The sequence below is a fragment of the Pimephales promelas genome, chromosome 9 (genome assembly GCF_988280905.1).
Source record: "Pimephales promelas chromosome 9, fPimPro1.hap1.1, whole genome shotgun sequence".
Taxonomy (NCBI): domain Eukaryota; kingdom Metazoa; phylum Chordata; class Actinopteri; order Cypriniformes; family Leuciscidae; genus Pimephales; species Pimephales promelas.
The window spans coordinates 11,590,311-11,615,232 of NC_142777.1; the positions used below are offsets into that span (position 1 = coordinate 11,590,311).

At 37.2% G+C, this 24,922-nt stretch overlaps 1 protein-coding gene across 2 annotated transcripts in view; it reads left to right on the forward strand.

Moving 5' to 3' along the window:
- The window catches only part of LOC120475722 (calcium homeostasis modulator protein 5-like), a 55,816-nt gene extending 31,353 nt beyond the window's left edge, over positions 1 to 24,463 (forward strand). Inside the window, exons 1-2 of one of the 2 annotated variants that reach the window (XM_089134753.1) lie at positions 15,094 to 15,822; positions 24,147 to 24,463. In XM_089134753.1, the coding sequence (XP_088990879.1) occupies positions 15,322 to 15,822; positions 24,147 to 24,395 (750 nt within the window). In that variant the 5' untranslated portion in view covers positions 15,094 to 15,321 and the 3' untranslated portion in view covers positions 24,396 to 24,463. Of the gene's footprint in view, positions 1 to 15,093; positions 15,823 to 24,146 lie in introns of those variants that run through there. The other variant, XR_016169645.1, reaches the window with a different exon arrangement.
- The last annotated feature ends 459 nt before the right edge of the window (positions 24,464 to 24,922 follow it).

Here is a 24,922-nt window from a genome sequence, read left to right on the forward strand (position 1 = left end):
GTCAAGCTCCAAAAAGCATATAAAAATTCCCAGGACAGAAGTCTAGTGGATTCATGCCCATTATAACAAGCCTTCGGAAGTCGTAAGATTGTTTTGTGGTTTCTGGTACACAAATGCTGAAATGTTCTACTTCATGATATTTTGAAGCAGTCCCAACTCTACAGAGGGGCCAGGGTGATATCATAAGTACGTTTTGTTCTACAAAATACACTTAAACTGCACACACTATCTCACACGCCAAACTGCGTGTTACTTGTAAACAAGTTTTTGTGTTTAAAAAAACTGCTTCAAAATTTGTGTTTTCGGCATGGGTGTGTACAGTTAATGCTGTAGAACAAAACGTCAAAGTATTGTCAAGTTTTGTTTACCAAAGGATTTATTTAACTCATATATTGAAAAACTACATTATAAAACACCATAGGAAAATCTCAAAGCAACCAGTGGTGAATTAGTCTTCCTGGTTTTGAGTCATCCGTGCATCACTCTACAACAACCAATCACAAAGTTAGTGGATTTCATGAAATCAGATAAGCTGGAAATGGAAAACAATTACGGTAACACTTTGCAATAAGGTTCATTAGTTAACTACCTTAGTTAACATGTACAATATATGAACAATACTTCTTCAGCATTTATTGAACTTAGTTAATATTAATTCCAACATTTACTAATACGTTATTAAAATCAACGGGCTGTATTAGTTAGCGTTAGTTAATGGACTGTGAACTAACATGAACGCACAATGAACAGCTGTATTTGTATTAACTAACATTAACAAAGATTAATAAACACTGTAACTAATGCATTGCTCATTGTTAGTTAATGCATTTACTAATGTTAACTCATGAACCTTATTGTAAAGTGTTACCACAATTACTAACCTATTAGCACACCCTGCGCTTTCTGTACATTTTGAAACATAATCAGAATTAAATTAATTGGTTAGTAACCATTTTCCAGCTTTCTTCTGCTTTCTCATCCATGCAAATACACACACGTAGAGTAAACCACATACTGTAGAAATGTCAGCGTTGCCCTGCGACTTTATCAATAAAACATAGCAGGGGCGGATTGGCCATAGGGAATACTGGGAGCAATCCTGAACGGCCGGTGGTCAGTAGGGTTGGGTATCGAGAATCGAGTATCGATTAGAACCGAGACTAACTTTTCGTTTTTCCCGGAATCGTTCAAAAGTTAAAATTTCGATTCCTAGTTTCGATATTCACAGTCCGCCGAGCGGAAGGAGAAACCGCTGAACAACACCAACGAAGAAGCGTCTACCGGAAGTGTTGGCATAACCGCGCGAGTCGAACATGAGTACCTTACGTCGGCGATCCAAAGTGTGGCTTCACTTTTCTAAAAATAACGAAATCTCGGCAAAATGCAAAATTTGTGACAAAACGAGTATTTTTACAGAAGGAGTATTTCCTTCAGAAAGGATTATTTCCTTCACAAAGGACGTTGGTTTGCAAGGTTAGCTAAACTTTTTTGACCCTGCCCCTTAAAAGAATCGGAATCGAGAATCGTTAGGAACCGGAATCGAAACAAGGAATCGGAATCAGAATCAGAATCGTTCAAATTCAAACGATACCCAACCCTAGTGGTCAGTGGTCGGCCAGTTTTTTTTTTTTTTCAATGATACGCGATCTAACCGGCCGCAGTTGCAACGGAACACTATGTGTATGTGTGGGTGTGTGTGTGTTTCAGACAGGGCCAGGCCAATACTTTCAATCTGATACAAGCAGCCCCTCCCAACTTGGACTGATCCTCGTTTTTCCTGACATCCGATTGGCTCATTGACTTTTGGTCATGTTTGGCGGGTTTGTGTGAATGCAACAGAGATGGATATTGATTCTTGCAGCTCTTCCTGATGGAAAGGCATCAGGCATGGACCATTTGGACTCCAGGCTTATCAGGGTGGCAGCTGAAGCTCTGTCTGTTCCTATTGCTCATTTGGTCAATTTAAGTTTGTTGCGGAGCATATTTCCAGAGAAATTGAAGGAGGGAGACTAAAATCATACCATTGCCTAAAAATAAAAGAGCCAGATTTACAGGACAGAACAGCCGACCAATCAGTCCATTACCTTTACTCAGCAAAGTTATGGAAAAGATTGCTTTTGAGCAAGTTTATGAATATATTTTTTTTTCTAATTAACTGATCACCAAGTGCCAGCTAGTCACTATACATGTACTGCTTTAAATCATATGACCGATAACTGGTTAGAAGAAATCGATGCAAACAGATTAGTAGGAGCAGTGATGTGGGATTTCAGTGCAGCATTTGACCTGATTGGTCATGAAATACTCCTTCAGAAATTAGAATGCTATGGCTTTACACCTTCGTCTCTGTCATGGATGGGGAGTTACCCATCCAATAGGAAGCAGCGGGTGTTCTTTAATGCTCAATATTCATCTACTATGACAATACATTGTGGAGTGCCCCAGGGTAGTTGCCTTGGGTCTTAGATAGGCTATACTTGATCTTTACAAATGATTTACCTTTTATTGTGAAACATTCAACTATTGTTATGTATGCCGATGATTCCACACTGTACTGTTCTGGAAAAACTCCTCAAGATGTCTCAGATCTATTAAATCATGATTTGCACAATATAAGAAAGTGGGTAAAAGATAACAAATTAGTTTCAAATGTAGACAAATCAACATCTATGATATTCTGGAAAAGATCAAAACTAACTACCCAGCCCTCTCTGAACTTGTCAGTTAATGGGCTGCAGCTAAGACAGGCTATGCAAGCCAGGTTACTAGGCATCACCTTGGATTCTTACTTGTCTTGGTCAGCTGTTGATGGAATGATAGTTAAAATGGGGAATGGTATTGCAATGTCTAGAAAATGTATGTCATATATATTCCTATAACACAGTATCATCCCAAAAAGTCATATAACTGACGTCTTGGGACGTCTTTTGACCATACGTCAATTTCCGCCTTTTTAGGGCCCCCTTAAACGTCGGTAGATGGTGATCCCGGGCCGTCATACAACTGACGCTTTACCTTTAGTGTCAGTTAGGTGACGGGTTAGGTTTAGGTCTGGGGTAGAGTTAGGATCCCATAACCTCTACCGACGTTTAAGGGGGCCCTAAAAAGGCGAATATTGACGTATGGTCAAAAGACGTCCCAAAACGTCAGTTATATGACGTCTTGGGATGAGACCGGGTTGATTCCTATGTCCATTGCTAAACAGGTTGTTCAGTCTCTTGTTTTGTGCCATTTAGAAAACTGTCCAATTATATGGTCGTCTGCATCACAAAAAGACCTTCGTAAGCTTCAAGTGGCACAAAACAGACCAACGAGGACTGTCAATGCAGTTTTTATGAAACAGCCACTGTTTCTCTCTGAGCAGCTTGTTTTTGTTGGAAGTAGACACATATACCACCAGTTAGGCATTAGGCGGTGACATAACACTTCCCCTTCCCGGGACAAATTCTCTGAAACGCATATCACTTTACAGAGCAATATCTATTTGGATATTTGGACTCTCTGACTCGTCATGCAGAATTCAGAACAAATATAAATTTAAGAGGACAGTAACCCAGGAATTGCTGCAAATGACCATGTGAAAGCTGGGAAGTGTCATGTTCTTTTAATTTTTTTGATTATAATTTGTGTTGTTATTGCTTTGTATAATTTTTATGTTGTGAATAATTTAAAGAGGACCCCAGGAAGATTGGCTGCCCTTAAATTAGCCGCTAATGGGGATCCTAATAAAAATGAAATGAAATGGACGGTAAAAATGGCGAAAAGAAGGAAAGAAGAGAAAGAAATGGGTGGGGCCGAAAAAATAAGAATTAAAAAGAAAAAAAAAATGTTGGCACAAGAGGCAGCTAAATGCGCCAAATTAACAGACCTTTTTCGTACTGAAAAGGGTGCTGTGTGGCAGCCACAGGTGTCAATGAGGACAGCCCATTCTCACCCCCAAGGCGTCACTTAACTGACGCCTTGGGAAGCATTTGGACATGCTTCAATATCTGACGCTTTAGGCGCCCTTTAGCGTCAGTAAGATGACGCCCTAGGATCGCGTGTACCCTACCCCCACCCCACACCTAAACCTAACCGCGTCCTCTAACAGACGCTTTCCTTTAGCGTCAGTTAGATGACGCCGTAGGATCGCGTCATGTAAGTGACGCTAAAGGGCGCCTAAAACGTCAAATATTGAAGCATGGTCAAAGGTGACGCCTTGGGGTGAGAATGCGTTGATGAGGAAGGACCCAGCAGCATGGACAGGAAAGGTGCACGATTAGTCATATATTAGTGATTTATCACTGAAATTGTTTATATTTGGATTTAAATATAGGCATTGATTACATGGCTTGGTAGAATTCCAATGTAGAATGCGGTCGATTTGATAACAGACACTGCTTATTATAACGCACGTTGCAATGATAAACAGAGCGTTGCCGTGGACGCAGTTCAGAGAGGACTATTTTCTTTAGTGGAAGCAATACAGTCACTTTTAAAAAAATAAACTGCTTTTTAAATCAATATTTTGTTACATTATTGATTTATTTGGTAGGTCGCCATCATGTAATATAAGCAGGATAATGTATAGCGAATACAAATGCTTCAAAACTAACAACCACATTGCTATACATTATCCCTTACATATGTTATATTTTATAGATATTAAATACTGTCTGTACACATGACATACTGTGACTTATGTGTTCGAGATTAGGTTTTGCTAACCTGGGGTGCGTTTCCCGAAAGCATCGTTAGCCAACTATAGTCGCAAGTTCCGTCGTTATCAGCATAGTTCAACGAGTCTGTGTTTCCCGAAACCATCTTTCCAACAAACATTCGCAAACAGCATCGCAAAGTTGTGTAGTTTGAACGACAGCTCTCGACCTGTGGTTAGAGGCATCGTTTCTATATTGCATGACATTTGGAGGTAATAAATCCTTATCTTGAGCAAAATAAGCAAGCTGACATTCAGTACAACCGGTGCCTTTTATTTAGAATACAAATGTAATTTACGTCTAATTTACGAAAGACTACACGCCAACGTTCATCTGCATTCAAACACGCATACCTATAGACTAGTCAAGTAATATGCATGTGCAAGCCCTTACCGTTTTCACAGATTCACGTTTTTTAAATTTACATTTACGGTATCGTTTTCAAAACTTGTTTTCAAAATCTTGCACTTTGAAACCTAATTCAAAGTTTGCGTTCTCAGGCCACCAAAACGCCGCTGTCATGTAAATGAACAGCCAGAGCGCAGTTGCAAATGGTGTCGTGTAAGCACTCCGTAAGTTAATAAGTTAAAAAAAAATGAATGTACAGCCAAAACGTTATATGTTCCATTAATTTCTAATAAATGAAGGTGATTTGATTTCAAGAACCACAATCATTTTAGTTACTCTATTGTTTGCAGATAGAGATTAAAGGAGTAGTTCACTTTAAAAAAAAAAAAAAAAAAAAAACTTATGCTGATAATTTACTCCAGAGGATGAATAAGGGTCTTATCAAGTGAAACGCTCCCTCAAAAAAAAAAAAAAAAAAAAAAACTTTAAGTTTTATAGGCTCAAATGGTCGCCTTGCTCTGTTTTGTGATGCACGTTCGTGACTCTCCTGTTCGAACTCATTTATCAAAATGAACAAATCTTTTTTCGTGTCATTTGGTTCATTCAATGATTTTTTTTCAATGTTTTTTTTTTTTCAATTTTTTTGAAAAAAGCGATCGTTTTGCTTGATAAGACCCTTATTCATCGTCTGGAATTGTTTAAAGGCTTTTGAACAGTTTGCAGTTTGCACTGAAACTGTCTTTTGGACATTGAACCGTTTGGTTTCCAATGAAATCCATTATATGGAGAAAAATCCTGTAATGATTTCATCCAAAACCTTAATTTCTTTTCGACTGAAAGAATGACATGGACATCTTGGATGACATGGGGGTGAGTAAATTATCAGCAAAATTTTTTTTAATTTATTATTTTTTTTTAATATTTGACGGCCTATAACCCTACCCTTAACCCCATGCCTATAAATGTATGTACAGTAAAACCCAGTTATTTACATAAAATCACACAATTCACAGATTACAACCTGAATACCATATAGTATAAAAATCATGTTGGTTTTTTGTTTGTTTGTTTGTTTTTTTAAAAAAACTGCACTGGCTTTTACAAAATGTTTTCTATGGTCTGTAAAAAAAAAAAAAATCTGTACATACCTCTCTCTGATGTACAATAACATGACACACGAAGCATTGTGCCTACTTCAGCCGCTTGACTGAATGCAATATGCTGTGCTTGTGGGTTTGCCTCTTTCAATAGCACAACTAAACCTGACAAATACTCCAGAGATGGAGTTTCTATGCGGAGTTCAACAAGATGAATGGTTGTTCTCAGACAAAGAAACGTACACTTTCCAACCCCCTGCTTTGCTTCCATAAACATCTATGATATGACTATTCATCCACAGCCGTCTCTTCCCAAACGTCCCAGAAATAGAGTTTAATTCATTCCATAGAAAGAAGACATTCCTGTTTTTAAAATGGCACTTTCAAGAGGATTCCCTCTTTCAAGGGCTGAGTCTTTTATAGTGGGACAAGCTTTCTCCCAGTACTGTGGGAAACAGAGATGGTCTATTGATTCCAGAAACTCATTACACACTGCATGGGCCAGGTCCTTTGAATAAGAGGCCACCTCGACTCAAATAAACTTGCCTTCCCCTTAGAATACCATGGCTTTTCTTATTAATGAAGGATCTGGCCCAAATGAAGCACCCCAGTCATACTCTATAACTGTCCTTCAGTGGCCTTAGGCTAAATATTCCTCTAGTAATGTCTTATTTTTAACAGTGATGAAATGTGCATATAGTATCTCACCGTTCCTACCAGAGGTTAATGGAAGTTGCGGTTTTCCGAAATGAGCTTACTAAGTCAGCTCAAAGTAACCATAAAAAGGGTGAGAGGCTAACACACTTTTCAGATGGTTTAATGTGGCACTCAGTTTCCCCAGAGTGAAAAACAAGTAGATAGGGTCCCTGAATTAGTTCTTTTGGCAACAATTCAAAACCCTCCAAAGTCAATAACAAGGGTATTTGCAGAGTAAAATCACACAAAAACGTCAATATTAACCAAGTTGTAAATGGAGGCCAACAGTCACAATATATCAGGTGCCTTTAAAAAAAAGTTTTGGTAGTTAGATATTAGTGATGTTATTGCATTGTGATTACACTCCATATTTCAAAACAGACAGAAGTGATCTGAAAGAAGACATTTAATTAAGAACTAAGCACCTCACACTATTGTGCCCATCAGTTATGAGAGTCTATAATGTGTTCTTCTTGTTATTTACAGTCATTTTTTTAAGGTGACGTGCAAACAAATGCTCTCCCATAAAAATGCAAAGGAAAATGCCTGTGGTGATCATCACCTTAATTATAGACCTTTCACTGTGGCTAATTCATTTTTTGAGATAAAACATAATACACATGTTTTATGTTTAAACACCAATCAGTTATTGGCCCGAGAAATAATTATGAAACAAAAACAAGGTATCATAACAAGAATTTTTGGTCATTCATATACTTAATACAACCCATTTTACAGTGCATGTTTTACTCATAACTGAAACAAAATAATGCTGCCAAATAAAGCAAAGGAAAGCCACTAGATGATTATTATTGTCCCCAATTTTGTCACAATATTTGTATATATAATATATATACAATAATATAATGAATATTTGCTCTTTGGTATAAATAGGACTGTTAAATGTGCATCCATATTTCTCTATATACTTGAAATTGGTAACACTTTATTTTATTGTACAGTGATACATGTAGTTACTACAGTAATAACTATACAATATGAATAATTACATACAGCTAACTTTAAAACAAACCCCTAATCCTAACCCTAACCTTAAAGTAATTATATGTTGTCAATTAAGGTTACTCAGTACTTAAATGTATAATTACATGGTAACAAGGACACCTTCTAATAAAGTGTAACCGAAACTGTTTACTGGCATCCATCAATGACACAATGATTAAAAATACCATCGTAGCTTGAAAACTAATTTTCATTAGGACATTTAGATAATTGTGAAATTGAATAACTTATGCGTCAGATCAATACGCATTAAATACTTTGCATTTGCATATTATTAATATTCATATTTTTATATGTTGGGGCATATAAAATTATAGGCCTCTCTCTAACCCTAAGCCCACTCAACAATAAAAACAGCCCATTCTCACCCCCAAGGCGTCACCTAACTGACCATGCTTCAATATTTGACGCTTTAGGCGCCCTTTAGCGTCAATCAGATGACGCTAATTGACGCTAAAGGAAAGGGACAGTTAAATGACGCGTGTAGGTTTAGGTCTGGGGTGGGGGTAGGGTTACACGCGATCCTAGGGCGTCATCTAACTGACGCTAAAGGGCACCTAAAGCGTCAGATATTGAAGCATGGTCAAATGCTAGATATTTTCAGTGTAAGATCTATATAGTAAATATCAAGATTTTTTTTTTTCTTGCCATTTCGTTCACAGGTCCCAGTAATGCTGGAGTGAAAACCTCCCTTTGCCCATCATTAATAAAAGTGTTCATCTTTACATCATCTATTATCTCAGTCTTACATTAAGATAAGCATATCCATTTTTTTTAAAGACCTTCGTTAATTGCCTCATTAATTCAAGTAGAGCACACTAAGGTATAAGGACTTTCAAAACTCATTAAAATCAGAGCCAGATCAAACATCAAACTCTCATCAAAGCTTTATTAGGGCACAACCACAAAGGTTTACAGTCACTATTATTTTTTTATTATTATTATTTTTTAAGGAATGCTTCATGGATTTTGAATGCAGTTCCTTGGTGTTAGATCAAATGGTGATTGTTCATCATAAGAGTCCCTTGTTCTGACATGAGTGGGCAGACAAGAGTGAACTTTCTATATAGGAAAAAAAGAAAAAAACAGATCTATAATAAGTTCTGAAAAAACGCATCTTAAGCAAGAGCTTCAAAAGGACAGACTCAACATCCACGAACGAGTTGAGGGCATATCAAAATCAATCCCCTTTAACGCTGCCAACTGCTCTGAGATGATTGAACAAGATAATGTTAAATGTGGAAAGAGTCTGTAGGCCTCAGGTGATACATGTTCCAATAATAATGCATGTTTTTTAAGGGGATAAAAACATCTAACATGATTTGTCTAAACACCAGCCTTTTTAGTGAAGATGTGTTCAATTTTAATAGCTTTATATTTTGGCCAGTTACACTTTAGGTTCCTATTCTCACTTTTGTGTAGTTCTCACTACAACCTTTGCCTCAATAAACTCCCACTCCTACTGCCATGGACGTCAGTTTGGTTTAAAATGTGCTGGGGACAGAGACACATTCGGAAGGGCATTTTCAAAAGTGCTGGGTGCAATGACTCATTCATTATTTTTTTTCTCTTTCGCACAGGTCATGTTTTGAAAGACGATCCTGTGACTTACTGATGTAAATAAATAAATAAAAAAATGTATACAAAGATGTGATTATGTCCGACCAAACGTGATTTGGGTTTAATTGGTCATAGAGGGAGATATAAATATATGTTGTTAAAGGATTAGTTCACTTTTGAAAAAAACTTTTGCTGATAATTTACTCACCCCCATGTCATCCAAGATGTCCATGTCTTTCTTTCCTCAGTCGAAAATAAATTTAGGTTTTTGATGAAAACATTCCAGGATTTTTCTCCATATAATGGACTTCAATGGGAACCGGATGGTTCAAGGTCCAAAAGACAGTTAATAACTGTTTCAGATGCAGCTTCAAATGTCTTTAAACGACACCAGACGATGAATAAGGGTCTTATCATGCGAAACGATCGGTTATTTCAAAGCTTATTCCAAAAATGTAACTTTTCTAAGGACAAATGCTAGCCTTTCTCCATTCTGTGAGGCGCGTTTGCAACGTCACAAACTAGTAATTACGTTCAAAAGGTCACGGGCGACGTAGCCAGAACTACAGAGTCAGAGTGTTTACAAGTTGAACGCATAGGTTGAACGTGAAAACTAACTCAAACGCCATTTACAAAAAAGGAATAAAAAAGTAAAACAACGATGTCGGACGATTTTGATTCTGTACTTCCGGCTACGTCGCGCGTGACCTTTTGAACGTAATTACGTATTGCGTGACGTTGCAAACGCGCCTCACAATATATTACAAGGCTAGCATTTGTCCTTAGAAAAGTTACATTTTTGGAATAAGTTGAAATAACCAAACGTTTCGCATGATAAGACCCTTATTCATCGTCTGATATCGTTTAAAGACATTTGAAGCTGCATCTGAAACAGTTATTAACTGTCTTTTGGACCCTGAACCATCCGGTTCCCATTGAAGTCCATTATATGGAGAAAAATCCTGGAATGTTTTCATCAAAAACCTAAATTTATTTTCGAGTGAGGAAAGAAAGACATGGACATCTTGGATGACATGGGGGTGAGTAAATTATCAGCAAAAGTTTTTTCAAAAGTGAACTAATCCTTTAATATCGTGAATTTTTACGTGAATAGACACCTAGATCCGCCTATGTTGCGTATTTACTGTAGTGGTCCAGGCGGAACCATTGTCAAGTGCGTCAAGGGTTCTGGGTTCTGGTATAGTTTTTTTTTTCCCCCTCATCAAAACTGATGAGGGAAAAAAATATCAATCATATCAATATACAACCGCTGATAGACATTATTGGTTTTGATGAGGGAAAAAAACAAAACACAAAAAAATAAATATATACACGAGTGTGGATTAGAACCCAGAGAAACAGGGACACGTTTGTGTACATTTTGATTTGTGATTTCAGTGGAACGGACCTTATGCACCAGAGAAAAGTGGGCGCCATCATCTTTGGAATATTGTCTTTGAACTTCCGTTTTTGCGTTCGCTCTATATATGGCATCGCTTTCGAGGAGTAATTAGCTGGGGAAGTGGATTTACTTATTGTAGAGTTAACAAACGTTATCATGAGCATTGTGATATTTATCATAAGCATTGTAAAGGTAACAAAGTCTCATCCCAAGACATCATCCAACTGACGCTTTTGACCATACGTCAACATCTGCCGTTTTAGGGTACCCTAAAACGTCGGTTAGATGACGATCCTGGGGCGTCATCCAACTGACGCTTTACCTTTGGTGACTGACGTGAGGGTTAGGATTAGATAACGTCATCTCTAACCGACGTTTATGGTACCCTAAAACGGCGGATGTTGACGTATGGTCAAAAGCGTCAGTTGTATGATGTCTTGGGATGAGACTATGCTGGTAAAGCAGATGTCTTAACAAATGTCGACCGGGAAATTTTTTACAAACAGTTCATTCATACCTATCCAAAATCGTTGTGAAAATACAGACCAGAAGTCAAAAGACAACGAGCACAGCTCTGAAAAGGGGCGGGGTTACATAAGGTCTATAGAATCTCCGCAACGGACTGAAGTGCGCGTCCGAGTGAAGACGACACATTTCAGCGCTAGATCGCCTCTTATTTAACAAACGAATGAAACAAATGCTGCTACTTAACGGAAAATGTTTTATTTGTATTGGTTCATCTGTGCTGCTAGATGTTTCAGAAGTGGTGGGGACAAAATCAACCCTGGCAAAAAGTGGTCGGGACATGTCCCACCCGTCCCCCCTGTAAATGACGCCAATGATTATTGTTTATTAATAGTTAGTAAGGATACATTTTGTACGTTTAGGTATTGGGTTGGATTAAGGGATTTAGAATATGGGATTTAGAATATGGATTTAGAATATATAAGCGAACAGACGACGATGTTTTACCTCATCAGCTGGAACGTCATGAAAAATATAGTTTATCCATGCAGTCCTATTGGAATCCAGAGGAAGCTTATGCAGCGACTTAGCCTGGGAAAACCCAGACAACTTCCGGCAAATTTAGATTTGCACTGAAAGTTAGTCTGGCAAAAAGCTCATTCATTTCCAATCAGCCGAAATCGCGGCACCAATCAGAAACGTTGGGGCGGACTTTACACGATGACGACAGCACAGCGACGGTGAAGAGGTGTGACGGTTATAGTTGATCAGCACTGTCATTAGAACTCTATAACCGCCAAAAACATGTTATTAAAATATTTTTTCACAATGTTTAAATTAGGGCTGTGCAAAAATTAATTGCGATTAATCACATCCAAAATATAAGTCTGTGTTTACATAATATATGAGCCCGTTCTCATCCCAAAGCGCCATATAGGACGCTTTTGCAAAAGCGTAAATATCCAACGCACATGGCACCCTTTAACGTGAAATGAGACGCAGATATATTTGGGCAGAAGGCGCCCCCTAGTGGTCTAACCCTTACCCTACACCATACCTAAACTTAACCATTAACCGAAGCGTCTCATTTCACGTTAAAGGGTGCCATGTGCGTTGGATATTTACGCTTTTGCAAAAGCGTCCTATATGGCGCTTTGGGATGAGAATGCGTTGAATATATTTGTGTGTGCTGTATATAATTATTTTGTGTATATAAATACCTATGCATGGATGTTCATATTTAAGAATTATTTGCACTTAAATTCTCTATTAATATATAAATACATAATCTATATTATATAAATATAAATATTTTATATATGAATAACACATTTTCTTAAATATATACTGTACATGCATGTGTGTGTATTTATATATACAAAATAATAATATACAGCACACACAAGTATATTATGTAAACACAGACTTTTATTTTGGATGCGATTAATCGCAATTCATTTTTGCACAGCCCTAGTTTAAATACTAATTTCAGCTTACGAGGGAAACGGAGGCCGAGATAGTGGTGCTTCAAAGACTGCTACTACTGGAGATGATTCGGGAGAGGTCTGTGCACTTTTACCGATCAGAGAGCGATACGTTACCGATACTTGACGCGTCCGCACGAGCGCGAAGGTGCGCGCCAAAAATGACCCGTTCGGTGCGCAAGACCGACCCCATTTCCCTTAGCTGTGTGCATGGCTTTTTTTGTAGCGGCACCGCGTCCGGGGATGAACTTCAAGCCGAATCTGCCCGAGCATGTATGTCTCACCCATAGACAGTAAGGTCTCACCTCTGGGTCTCACCATACTGGTGTGTCTAAATGGCAAAGTTCATTGCAAAGTTTTTTTTTTTTTTGTTAAGGTTTAATGTGTGTTTAATGTGTGTGATAATGGGGCACATTCACTTATAGTTGTCTTGCTGTTAATTTTAAATAAACGTAGAGCAAGTAGCTAATTAGATTGCCTGCTCGTTTCTTCAAACAGATTAACGTCGCTCTGCATACGTCATCTCCTTCAGTGCTCTGATTGGTTTTAAGTCTATAAAATTTCGCCTTTGAGGCATTTGAGCTACGTCCGTTGGTGACGTCCCTCTGGAAATGATTTGTCTATGAAGCTTTGCCAGACCATAACTCAGTTACAAACTGAGATGGTCTGGTTTTAACCAGGCTAGCAGCGACTGTCTTCTTCCACAACCAGACACTGCACAATATTCTGTATTGCTCGGTAGCTCTATCCGGTTTGTCATCACGAGGTAGGCCTATGTTATTTAGCTATGCATGTAATGCGTGAATCGGTGGGCAGGGCTAAACTGGCCATGTTGAAGTAGGCGTTGATCTTCTTCTTCAAAGTTATCCTCTTTTATTGGACTAACAGGGACGTTTTCAGTTCTGAAACTTACAGGATATTCTTATTATATGAAGACCTCTTAGATTTCAAAAGCTCAAAGAAAATTTGATTTCTCAGTTCATCACCCCTTTAAATAGTTGATAATAATCCAAAATTGCTGTTTATGAGATCTGTTGTTACACATTTTTTCTAACAACAAACATAAATTATATTTTCTGTTTAATAAGATCGCAGTCCTTCAGTAAGTCAAAGTGTCCAGTTACTCCTTGTTCAGTTACTCCTTGTTCATGACAGATGGTATTTTTTGGTAGAAACAGCGCTTTTGCATTTTAGCTTTGCATTACATGGACTGCAGAAGATGGATCTGGAATTTGCATGTTCTACTGGGTTTATCATGACACTGATCAGCTTCATCTTTCTTGCACCTGCTCTTCTGGCTCTGAGTGTAATGTTGTTCATTCTAAGTCATTGCAGACGGTCATCTTCTCATTGTGCTGAGCTGTTTTTAATTTAGTCTGAATCCACTTCTATTGTGGACGTTTCTTGTTGTTTGAGGGTGAATCATGTATGTTCCATGTGGCTAGAACACTGGGAAGGAGATTACATCTTGGATGAGCTCCAGATTGAATGGTGAAAACCCATGCCAGAGTGAACACATCAGACCTGTGAACTAAAATTAAACATGTCCAGATAACTTAATTTAGCTACGTGGAACCACTCTCCATGATTGAATAAATTATTAAGCCAAATAGTTTTCTTTTTTTTTTCTTCTTTTTTTTTCTTTTTTTGAGAGTCTGCCATAGCCTAATTTGTTTAGGTTTTGATAGCCAATGGACAGTATTTAAATGAGCAGAGCTGACCAGTGACAAGCAGTCCCACGTGAAAACTGAAACTAAAATTTGATAAAGAGCAGTGCAAAGAGAAAACAACACATACACACGCAACACCATATTATCACCTGTGCAAGTAAGTAAAAAACAAAAGTTACATAGAAAAAAATAGTTCATTTAATTAGAATTTTAATATTTTACTCTGCTCATATATTACTGTGCTGGAAAAATGTTATGAAATTACAAAAATCCATTATTCATTGATTATTGTTATTTTCTTTTAAGTGCAGAATTTAAATAACTATTTAAAACTATGTAAATTGTTATATATATATATATATATATATATATATACACACACCAATCGTTAGATATATGATAGAACCATTTTCAAATACATAAACCCATTGCTCTCATTTCATTGGAGAAAAATTAAACAATAAATATGATTTATTGTAAAACATTAATATTTTAAAACCTGACGACAAAATATCTTGTTGCTCCCACAGAAGTAATACAGGCTTAACTGAAATGATATTGAGTACTTTACAACAGAATTTTCATTTGTGGGGAAACTATCCATTTACATGTAACTAGTGATTTCGGCTCTGCTACATTGGTGGTATTTAGTATAGTGCTTGCAATAAAGTGCTCAATGAGTGTATGTTTGCTTTATCAAAAAGAATAATTCTGTGTCAAAAAGGGTACCACCAGATTTTTTTTCTTTTTTTTTCTGATTGTTTATAGAAACTTCATCTTTATATTTATTGGAGACAATAGGTTTATATTTCATGATGTAAATAATAACTTTTTCATTGAAAGGAATCTGGCCTGCACTCTCTCTCTCTCTCTCAGAAGATGGCATCGCCACAAGATTTTTTAAGGAAATTACATTTATTTCTGAAAGGAACTCCTGCTTTCATGTCTTTTCCAATGAGTCTTTTGTTAATCGGAGTGGAGAAGATGATTGAAATAGAATTTTTTTCATGCCCATGCATAGTCGAGGTGAATGCACTGCTAACAACGTCCATCTTCATTGGACCTGCTTTTTTTACATTCACTTTAATGTTCCTCGTTGTAAGGCCTTTTAAAAATAAATGCAGTCTCTGTTGTGAAGGAGCAAGTGATGATACTCAGCAGAACTGTCCTAAAGCTTTTGGATCTTGCCTGATTCCACCTGTTATGTGGATCTCCATCTTGCTATTTCAAGGTGATTTTGTTGCTTGTGCCATGACTGGCTGGAAGGGGATGTATGTGTTTGATAAGGAGCTCAACAGGTCTTGGTGCAAACCTACTGAAAAGACACAAAATGAGACAGCACTACGAGATTTAACTCGCAAATATATTCATCAATCTCAGGTAAATATAATTTAGTTTCCTGTATGAATTTTCCTGATATACTTTATACTATATATATATATATATATATATATATATATATACCAGTGTTGTAGTACTCGAGACTCGGACTCGTCTCGGACTCGGTCTCTAGACCATATTTTAATGGTCTTGGTCTTGTCATGGACTCGTGTCCATTTGGACTCGGAATTGACTCGTACTTGAACATTTTCTTTTTAGGACTCGGAATTATTCCCGAGTCCACTCGAGTTCAATTCAAAATATTTTTCATGATTATTAATGTATGTTAATAAAATATTTCTTTAAATTGATTGACACGCCCAGTGATTGGTGATTTTCTAGTGTGCAACTGCGCATGACAAATTGTAATAAAATTAACACCACCTACTATGTGGCCTTTTTACCCTAAACTGATCATATTTTTTAAACTCTAAGTAAATTCAGTAAAAAAAAAAAAGGGATTTCTCTAAAGATTTTACCTAGTAAATTAGGTAATCAACCCTCACTGGTCTCGGTCTCGACTCGGACTCGACCGTCTCTGGTCTCGGACTCGACTCGGACTCGACTCTCTATGGACTCGGTCTTGACTCGGACTCGACTCTCTCTGGTCTCGGTGTCGACTCGGACTCGAGTGAGGTGGTCTCGACTACAACACTGATACAGTATATATATATATATATATATATATATATATTAGGGGTGTGTAAAGCAGACAAGGCATATTTGTGCAAGCATATTTGTATTTGTATTCGAATTCAAAATAGGCGTAAACATCGGTTTTTAGCGTTACACTTTGGTTAAACTTCAAATTTACGTTATAGTGTAAGGATTATTTAACTATATCCATTATAATAATTATGGATATGCAATATTGGTTGATGTTTTTCTATAAATCCAGCAATGAACATGTAACAAGAAAAGTCATGGAAATTAAAATAACATAACAGCCATTACCTCATGAGCCATGGTTAAACCAACAACTAATAAAATCCTATTGTGAACATTATGAACCCCACCACCAAATGTCCTTGTTGGAGGACGCTGAACGGATAAGTTTTGATATATATATATATATATATATATATATATATATATATATATATATATATACACTCATCTAAAGGATTATTAGGAACACCTGTTCAATTTCTCATTAATGCAATTATCTAATCAACCAGCCCGTTCTCATCCTTTAACGTCATATAGAACGCTATATGCAAAAACGGCGCTATACTACGCATATGGCACCCTTTATCGTTAATATAACACGCGAACCCAAGACGTTATAAATCCTTTAGCGTGAATATGACACGCACACCCTACCCCACACCTAAACTTAGCCCTCACAGCGCGTGTTATATTAACGATAACGGGTGCCATGTGCGTAGTATAGCGCCGTTTTGTCATATAGCGTTCTATATGACGTTAAAGGATGAGAATGCGTTGAATCAACCGATCACATGGCATCTGTGAGCTATTACTTACTAATTATTTGGATCTGTATTATAAAGTGAAGATCATTGGAAATAACTAGTAATGACTCAAGTGTTACTACATGATCTAGTCATGATTTGTGCAAACGTTTGAGATTTTTGGTGAACTTTAGTATACTTTTAGAAAATGTCTTTTCAGTAGTTCTCTGGGAAGTATTAAAAAAAATAGAAGTTATTGATTAGTTAATAGTGAACTACCACTTTCATCTATGCGCTATTACTTACTAGTTCGTTAATCAGAGTTTCTTGTTAGTTAATAGTTACTAGATTGTTTTTTTTTTTTTTATCCCTTTATTTTCAATTTTCATGAGGACAACCTACATGCACAATGCCACCAAACAGTAACTATACAGTAGTACGGCTAAATATATTTCTTAAGCAATATCATTGTACATGTTACATTTGGCTGAATACTTAACAGCTTTTTAGAATTAGAACAGCCCTCCCCCCTCCCCCCACAATATTGCAATGATTGTAGAAGGTTTCTTCAAGTGCTCTACAAACAAAAACTTTTATAAATAGGCAAAGAATAAACATACACAGTTTTATCCAAGTGAATGGCAACAACAGGAATCAAAATAACATATAACGCTTGATCAATCCATCTGTAAAAATGTTCTTACTGGTTCCCAAATCTTAATGAAAATGGATAATTTGTCTTTTAATGTAAATCTCAGTTCTTCCAAGAACAGCATATTTCCCAATTCCCTAGCCCACATCTCAAAAGTGGGGACAGCATCAGCTTTCCACATTTGTAAAATAAGTTTTTTTGCCAACATCATACACAATGAAATGGCCTGTGTCTGATATTTATTACAAAAAGCATTCTCTGCTCCTAAAAGTCCAGTGCAAGGCTCAGGCTCCAACTCAATAGAATTTGCTTCAGAAATAAATTTAAATATACATTTCCAAAATTGCTGAATTTTACTACATGACCATAACGAATGAAACAGTGTGCCTTCTGCCATTTTACACTTATTGCATAGTGGAGAAATTGTGGGATATATTTTATGAAGTTTTGACTTTGAATAATGAAGCCTATGTATTACCTTGAACTGAATCAAATTGTGTCTAGCATTCACAGAACATGTATGTATGTTTCTCAAGCATTCATCCCACACATTTTCATGAATGCCAAGACCAATTTCCTCCTCCCAGTCATGTTTTATTTTCTCTGTGTTGCTATCCAGATTTTCTAACAGTAATTTGTAAAAGTTAGACACACTACCATTCGAACCAGGATGTACATTCACGATTCTCTCTAAGGTGGGATTCAAATTCAAAACTTCAAAGTTTGGAATGTGCTTTCTAACAAAGTCTCTAACTTGCAAATAACGGAAGAAATGTGCAGAAACAAGAGCATAGTTCTGTTTTAACTGTTCAAAAGAGCTAAATGTGCCTTCTCTATAAAGATCTAGAATTGTTACTATACCCATGTGTTTCCATTGAAAAAAGAGCTTATCATGTAACCCTGGAGGAAAAGCATGATTATTACAAATTGGTGTGTCCAGATATATATCTGGAATTTTTAAATATACCTTAATTTGTTTCCACACCTTAATTATATTAGAGATAACTATGTTTCCGTTGATACTTTTGGCGTCAATTTTAATGGGACTATTGAGCAGAGCCGTTAATGAAGTCTTATTACAACAAGCTTCTTCAATTGCTAACCATTCTGGCTTGTCACCTAACTCCACCAATCCAGATTTCCTCCACCATGCTAAAGAACATAAATTGGCTGCCCAATAGTAATATTTAAAATTAGGAAGCCCAAATCCACCTTGATCTTTAAGTTTGTTTAGATGTTTCTTATTAATCCTCGCAGTCTTGTTGGCCCATATGAAGCTAGTTATAATAGATTCTAGCTGTTTAAAATGATGAAGGGGGATAAAGAAAGGAATACATTGAAACACATACAAAAATCTTGGAAGTACAACCATTTTTACAGCATTTATTCTGCCTACCATGGACATGGGGAGTGTCTTCCAAAAAATTATATTCTCTTTAAGCTGATCAATTTTCTTTTTCCAATTAAATTTTAATAACATTTCGGGGTTTTTAGTGATCAACACACCCAAATATTTAAATGAGTTGTTTGCAATTTTAAATTTAGTACTAGCTAAAAAAATTTTATCTAGATCGTCAGAGACTGGCATTAATTCACTTTTTTCCCAATTTATCGTGAATCCAGAAAAACTGCTAAATTTTTCAATAAGCTCAAGTAATGGTGGAATAGACATTTCAGGGTTAGAAATGTACAATATAATATCATCTGCATACAGCGAAAGATGTTGGGGTCTGCCCTTGATCGTTATAGGTGCTATGTTAAGATGTTGCCTGATACTTGCTGCCAATGGTTCCATTGAAATGGCAAACAAAAAAGGAGATAGGGGGCATCCTTGTCGTGTGCCACGAGATAACTGAAATGGATTTGAAACGTCTTGGTTAGTTATAACTGAAGCTACTGGATGCGCATAAATCATTTCAATCCATTTAACAAATTCTGAACCGAATCCAAATTTCTTTAGTGCAGCATTCATATATTTCCACTCTATCTGGTCAAAGGCTCGTTGAGCGTCTAGTGAAATTACACATGTCTTTACGTTTTCTTTGTTGTAAATTATGTTAAACAGTCGTCTCAAATTAAAATATATATGCCTATTGGGCATAAAACCTGTTTGGTCCTGATGAATTATTGAACAAATGTATTTTTTCAGCCTATTCGCAAGAATTTTGCTTATAATCTTAGATTCAATGGGAATAAGAGAAATCGGTCGATAGGAAGCCATCTGCTGTTTATCTCGTCCTGGTTTTGGAATTAATACTATACTCGCACGGTACATTGTTGGTGGAAATTTACATTGTGTTGTTGCATCTCTAATCAATCTTTGGATTATAGGAATAAGATTATTCCTGAATTTTTTAAAGAATTCAGCACTAAAGCCGTCAGGTCCGGCCGATTTATTATTGGGTAACTGTGATATTACTTCATTTATTTCTTCCAGTGTGATTTCTTTGTCTAAAAATTGTTTTGCTTCAGTGTTAAGAATGGGACGGTCCAAACCAGAAAAAAAATCTTCTATTACTTCCGAGCTTCTTTCACATTTTGATTCATAGACTTCTCTATAGAAATCAGCAAAGCAACAATTAATTTCTTTAGGATCAACGATTATTTTCCCACTATCCGACTTTATTTTGTATATCGCACGAGTTGCCTGAGAATGCTTTAATTGGCGTGCAAGCAGTTTTTGGGGTTTATCACCTATTTCAAACTGCCTTTGCCTAATAGACACAAGTTGTCTTGAAATATTCTTAGAGAGAATTGAGTTATATTCGCTTCGCAGCGCAATTATTTTCTTGAGTATAGTCTCACAACTGGTTGATCTGTATTCCATCTCTAAATTTGTTATTTGTTTGTCAATATTATTTAATTTGGCTCTATTCTCTCTATTTTTTGCAGTTTGATATGCTATAATATCACCTCTGATAACTGCCTTCATTGCCTCCCACAGGACCGAGTCAGATACATCTCCTTTATTGTTGTTTTCTAAAAATAGTGTAAACTTGTTAGAAATATATTCACAAAATTTGACATCATTTAATAACACATTATCAAATTTCCAGGCATAATCTCCTTTACTAAATTGTATTCTTAAATTAAGAGAAACAGGGGCATGATCTGATAATAATCTATTATGATATTGAGTTGAAACTACGCATTGCAACAGTCTGGAATCTATCAGGAAAAAGTCAATTCTTGAGTATGCCTTATGGACTGAGGAGTAGAATGAAAAGTCATGATCCGTGGGATGCAAAGCTCTCCAGCAGTCGATTAGATTTAACTTTTGCATATAATTGCTTAGTACCCCAGATGATTTACTAGTTGCGGTTCGGCGGGGATACGTGTCTAACCTAGCATTTAACACGCAATTGTAATCGCCTGCTATGATAACTCGTGAATGCATAAAGTCGGGTATGATTTTAAAGACATTTTCAAAAAATGAAGGGTCATCAAAGTTAGGACCATACACATTCACTAAAGTGATGGATAATGAGTTTATCTCCCCACACACAACTAAGTACCTGCCATTCCTATCCTTAATTGTTTGCTTATGTATAAAGGGGACCGATTTCTTAATGATAATTGCTACTCCTCTAGTTTTAGTAGAAAAATTTGACTGGTAGACCTGAGACATCCATGGAGCCTTAATGCTAAACTTCGCTGTACTTTTGATGTGCGTTTCTTGAAGAAAAACTATCTCCGCATCCAATTTCTTAAGATGCGCATAAACCTTTCCTCTTTTAACTGGACTATTAATTCCACGCACATTCCAACTTAATAAATTCAGTGTCCCATCACTGCAAGTTCTCACTCCGTTACTCAGTGTATTAAATAAAACGTGTTTTGCCTGAACACATTAAATAAAAACTGTATTAAACCTTCCAATTTAAAACATGTAACCTTCCCATGAAATTGAACATTACGAACCTTGTGTATTAAAGCAGATACACCCTCCCATCCCACCCCCCACCCACTGCATCCCATTCCCATACGAACATTATGGATGCCCACCCCAAAGAAAATAACATTTGCATCTGTCAACTCACCCTCGATGCCACCTGGCATTCTTCCGTTAATATAACCCACCACTCATCTTAGCAAATACAACAAAAACAATACCTTGTAGTTTTTTCAATATATCAAATGGAATTATTTAAGCACAAGTCTCTTCTGACTCTGTTGTCCAACGTAGCAATTTCACCAGTTTTCCACCGCGCCCCGTAGAAATATTTCGGCCGACTCGGGTGAATCAAAAGTTTTCGTTTCTTTATCCCTCACGGTCACGATGAACTTGGACGGGAAACGAAATCCGCATCTCACTTCATGCTGCCTGCATTTCTTTCGTATGTTGTCAAACTTCTGCCTCTGCTTCAAGATGTCCGCGGCGAGATCTGGAAAGATATGCATCGCTTTTCCATCAAATTGCAGAGGTTTCGATCTTGCCAGGCGCAGAATGCGTTCTTTCACTTGATAGTGATGAAGTCGTACAATGAATGCCCGAGAGCGGCCTTCTCTTATGGGTTGTGGCGAGCGGTGTGCCCTGTCAATCTGAATGGGTCGGTCGAAGTTCTCCTCACCCAACACCTGAGCCAGAAGATTGGTTACAAACTCAGTAGGTTTGCCATTTTCAGCGCCTTCCTTTATGCCGATAATTCTAACGTTTTGTCGTCGGGATCTTGATTCTAAGTCACAGGACTTTTCCTTAAGCTTTTCACATTCGGACTCCAGGTGTGCACATAACTTCTCCAGTGATTCGATGCGGGCCTCGTGAACTTTTGCTGCCTCTTCAGTCGTTGCTACTCTAGTGGAAATACTAGCAAGTGATACTTTCACCTCGGATAACGTAGATGAAAGGACATCGAACTTCATGTCGAAGGTGCTGCTCAATTTCGCTATTGCTTCCATTATGTCTGTGTTCGTCGGCACTGTTGCTTCAACGCTAACGTTAGCTTGAAGATTAGCCTTAGCCGGCGACGACTCGCGAACTTTATCTGTACCTCCTGGCTCCTCCGTATTCGATTTTTCAGTTTTCTTCTGCTTTGTCGGCATTGCTCAGGATGTTCAGAATTAATAACTTGTGATATTTAAGCGGCTACAAGGTATTTTCTCTGACAATACGACAGACTTGTGGAGAGCTATAAAAAACACGTTCACTCCATTCGGTGCCGGAAGCGCCCCCCTAGTTACTAGATTGTTAATATTGTGTTACTCATTGGTTCTTGTGTAGTTATTCATTAACGAAGGAACCATATTCTAAAGTGTTACCAATAGGGGTGTAACGGTACACAAAAATCACGGTTCGGTACGTACCTCGGTTTTAAAGTCACGGTTCGGTACATTTTCGATACAGCAAAAAGAAAGAAATGCCAGAGAAATTTCCTATTTGTTTAAAGAAAAAATATTTTTAAATAAGTGAGTTTTCCTACAGTAGATCTTGAAACTTTCAGGTTTATAAATGGGGGTCATCTTTGAAGGATGAACAAAAAATGTTTTGGTCATCACATTAACAATAACATTTAAATACATATTTATTTATATAATATTTGAATTTTGAAGTGCTGGAAATAGATGTGTGAAGTACTTGAAAGCATTTCACCATTCCAGCCAAACTGGTTCCAGTTAGTGTTACTATATTAAATCCATGGTGAATGTTGCTGGTCTGTGGACGTAAAGTACTACTAGTTCAATCACGGCACAATGTTTCTCCTGGTTTCCATGACAGCGCTGTTTGATCTAATAGAGATCCATGTGACTGCATCTCACTAGATCTCGCAGCGATGTTATTACCTCAGTGGCGAATTCAAATGTTTTCTTTACCGGGTCTCTTAGCGCGGTGTGTTAACAGTGTTGCTTGATCGAGATCGGCTCGCGCTGCACAGATATTGCTGGTCCGAACTGATAAACGATCCGTGAGGCACATAACGAGTATCGCAGTTTCGTTTCGCTTTCATTATGTTGCGCAACGTTGTGTTGGCCGTGTCAGCACGAATTTTGCCGGCAGGAAAAATGGTCCAAGCAATCGTTCGGTTTGTATGCGTACCGAACCGGAAGTCTCGAACCGAAAGGGTTCAATACAAATACATGTACCGTTACACCCCTAGTTACCAATACAAACTAAGGTCGGGGGTTGGATAATGTAAGTACTATACATAGTACAGTACATATATGGTAAACATGGAAGCTCAAATATGCTTGCTTGATGTGTGTTTGAAGCAATCTTATTATCATATGAGATAACCTATAATACATGTATTTATTTCCCCCAGTTTTCAGCTTATGTCTTGATCGCTGTCTTCAGTGCCTTGGTGATTATTGTTGTGGGTGTCTATGACTGCTGCATTAGTGGAAAATGTGAGTCCTGCTCAAGTCATCTGTTATCATGCTGGAGACCGACAGAAGAAGTACAGAGTGTGGGACAAGACAATGTTGGAAGAGATTCTGTAAGGCTTGGTGCTCTCCACGACACAACACAAAATCAGAGAGTGATCCCTACTTCTGAGGAACAAAATGTTTGAAAAAAGGTCATGTTCACGCATTAATAACAATAAAAAGAGCAGCCAAAAGAGTGTTGGTAAGGATAGCTATACTTATTCTTGAAATAAAAAACAAAATGAAGAAAACATGAAAAGTATGACCTTTAATTTGGATCTTCAGAAGTTGATACATTAGACACAATAGGCTGATTAACAAACCAATACCATAATGTCTACCGATCTTGATCAAGAAATGTAGGAGAGGTGGTTTTGTAGCTGCTCTATTTAATCTAGATCTATCAAGAATTATCTACCAGTAAGGGTCTAAATATTTCATCAATAGTTAAGGATTTAGCACTGTCTTATAATTTCTGTATTTTCTTTGATATATTGAACTCTCCTGTCATTGAAGCTAGATCTGTTTCTGTCAAAAAGAGATGCTTAAATGAAAACACTACTGTACTGTTCATGAGGGCTATATCTTTAACAATAAGCATATGTGCTGACTCTGTTGATTTTCACTGGCCCTCTCTGGGCCCTATTTTAACGATCTGAAACGCAAGTATCAT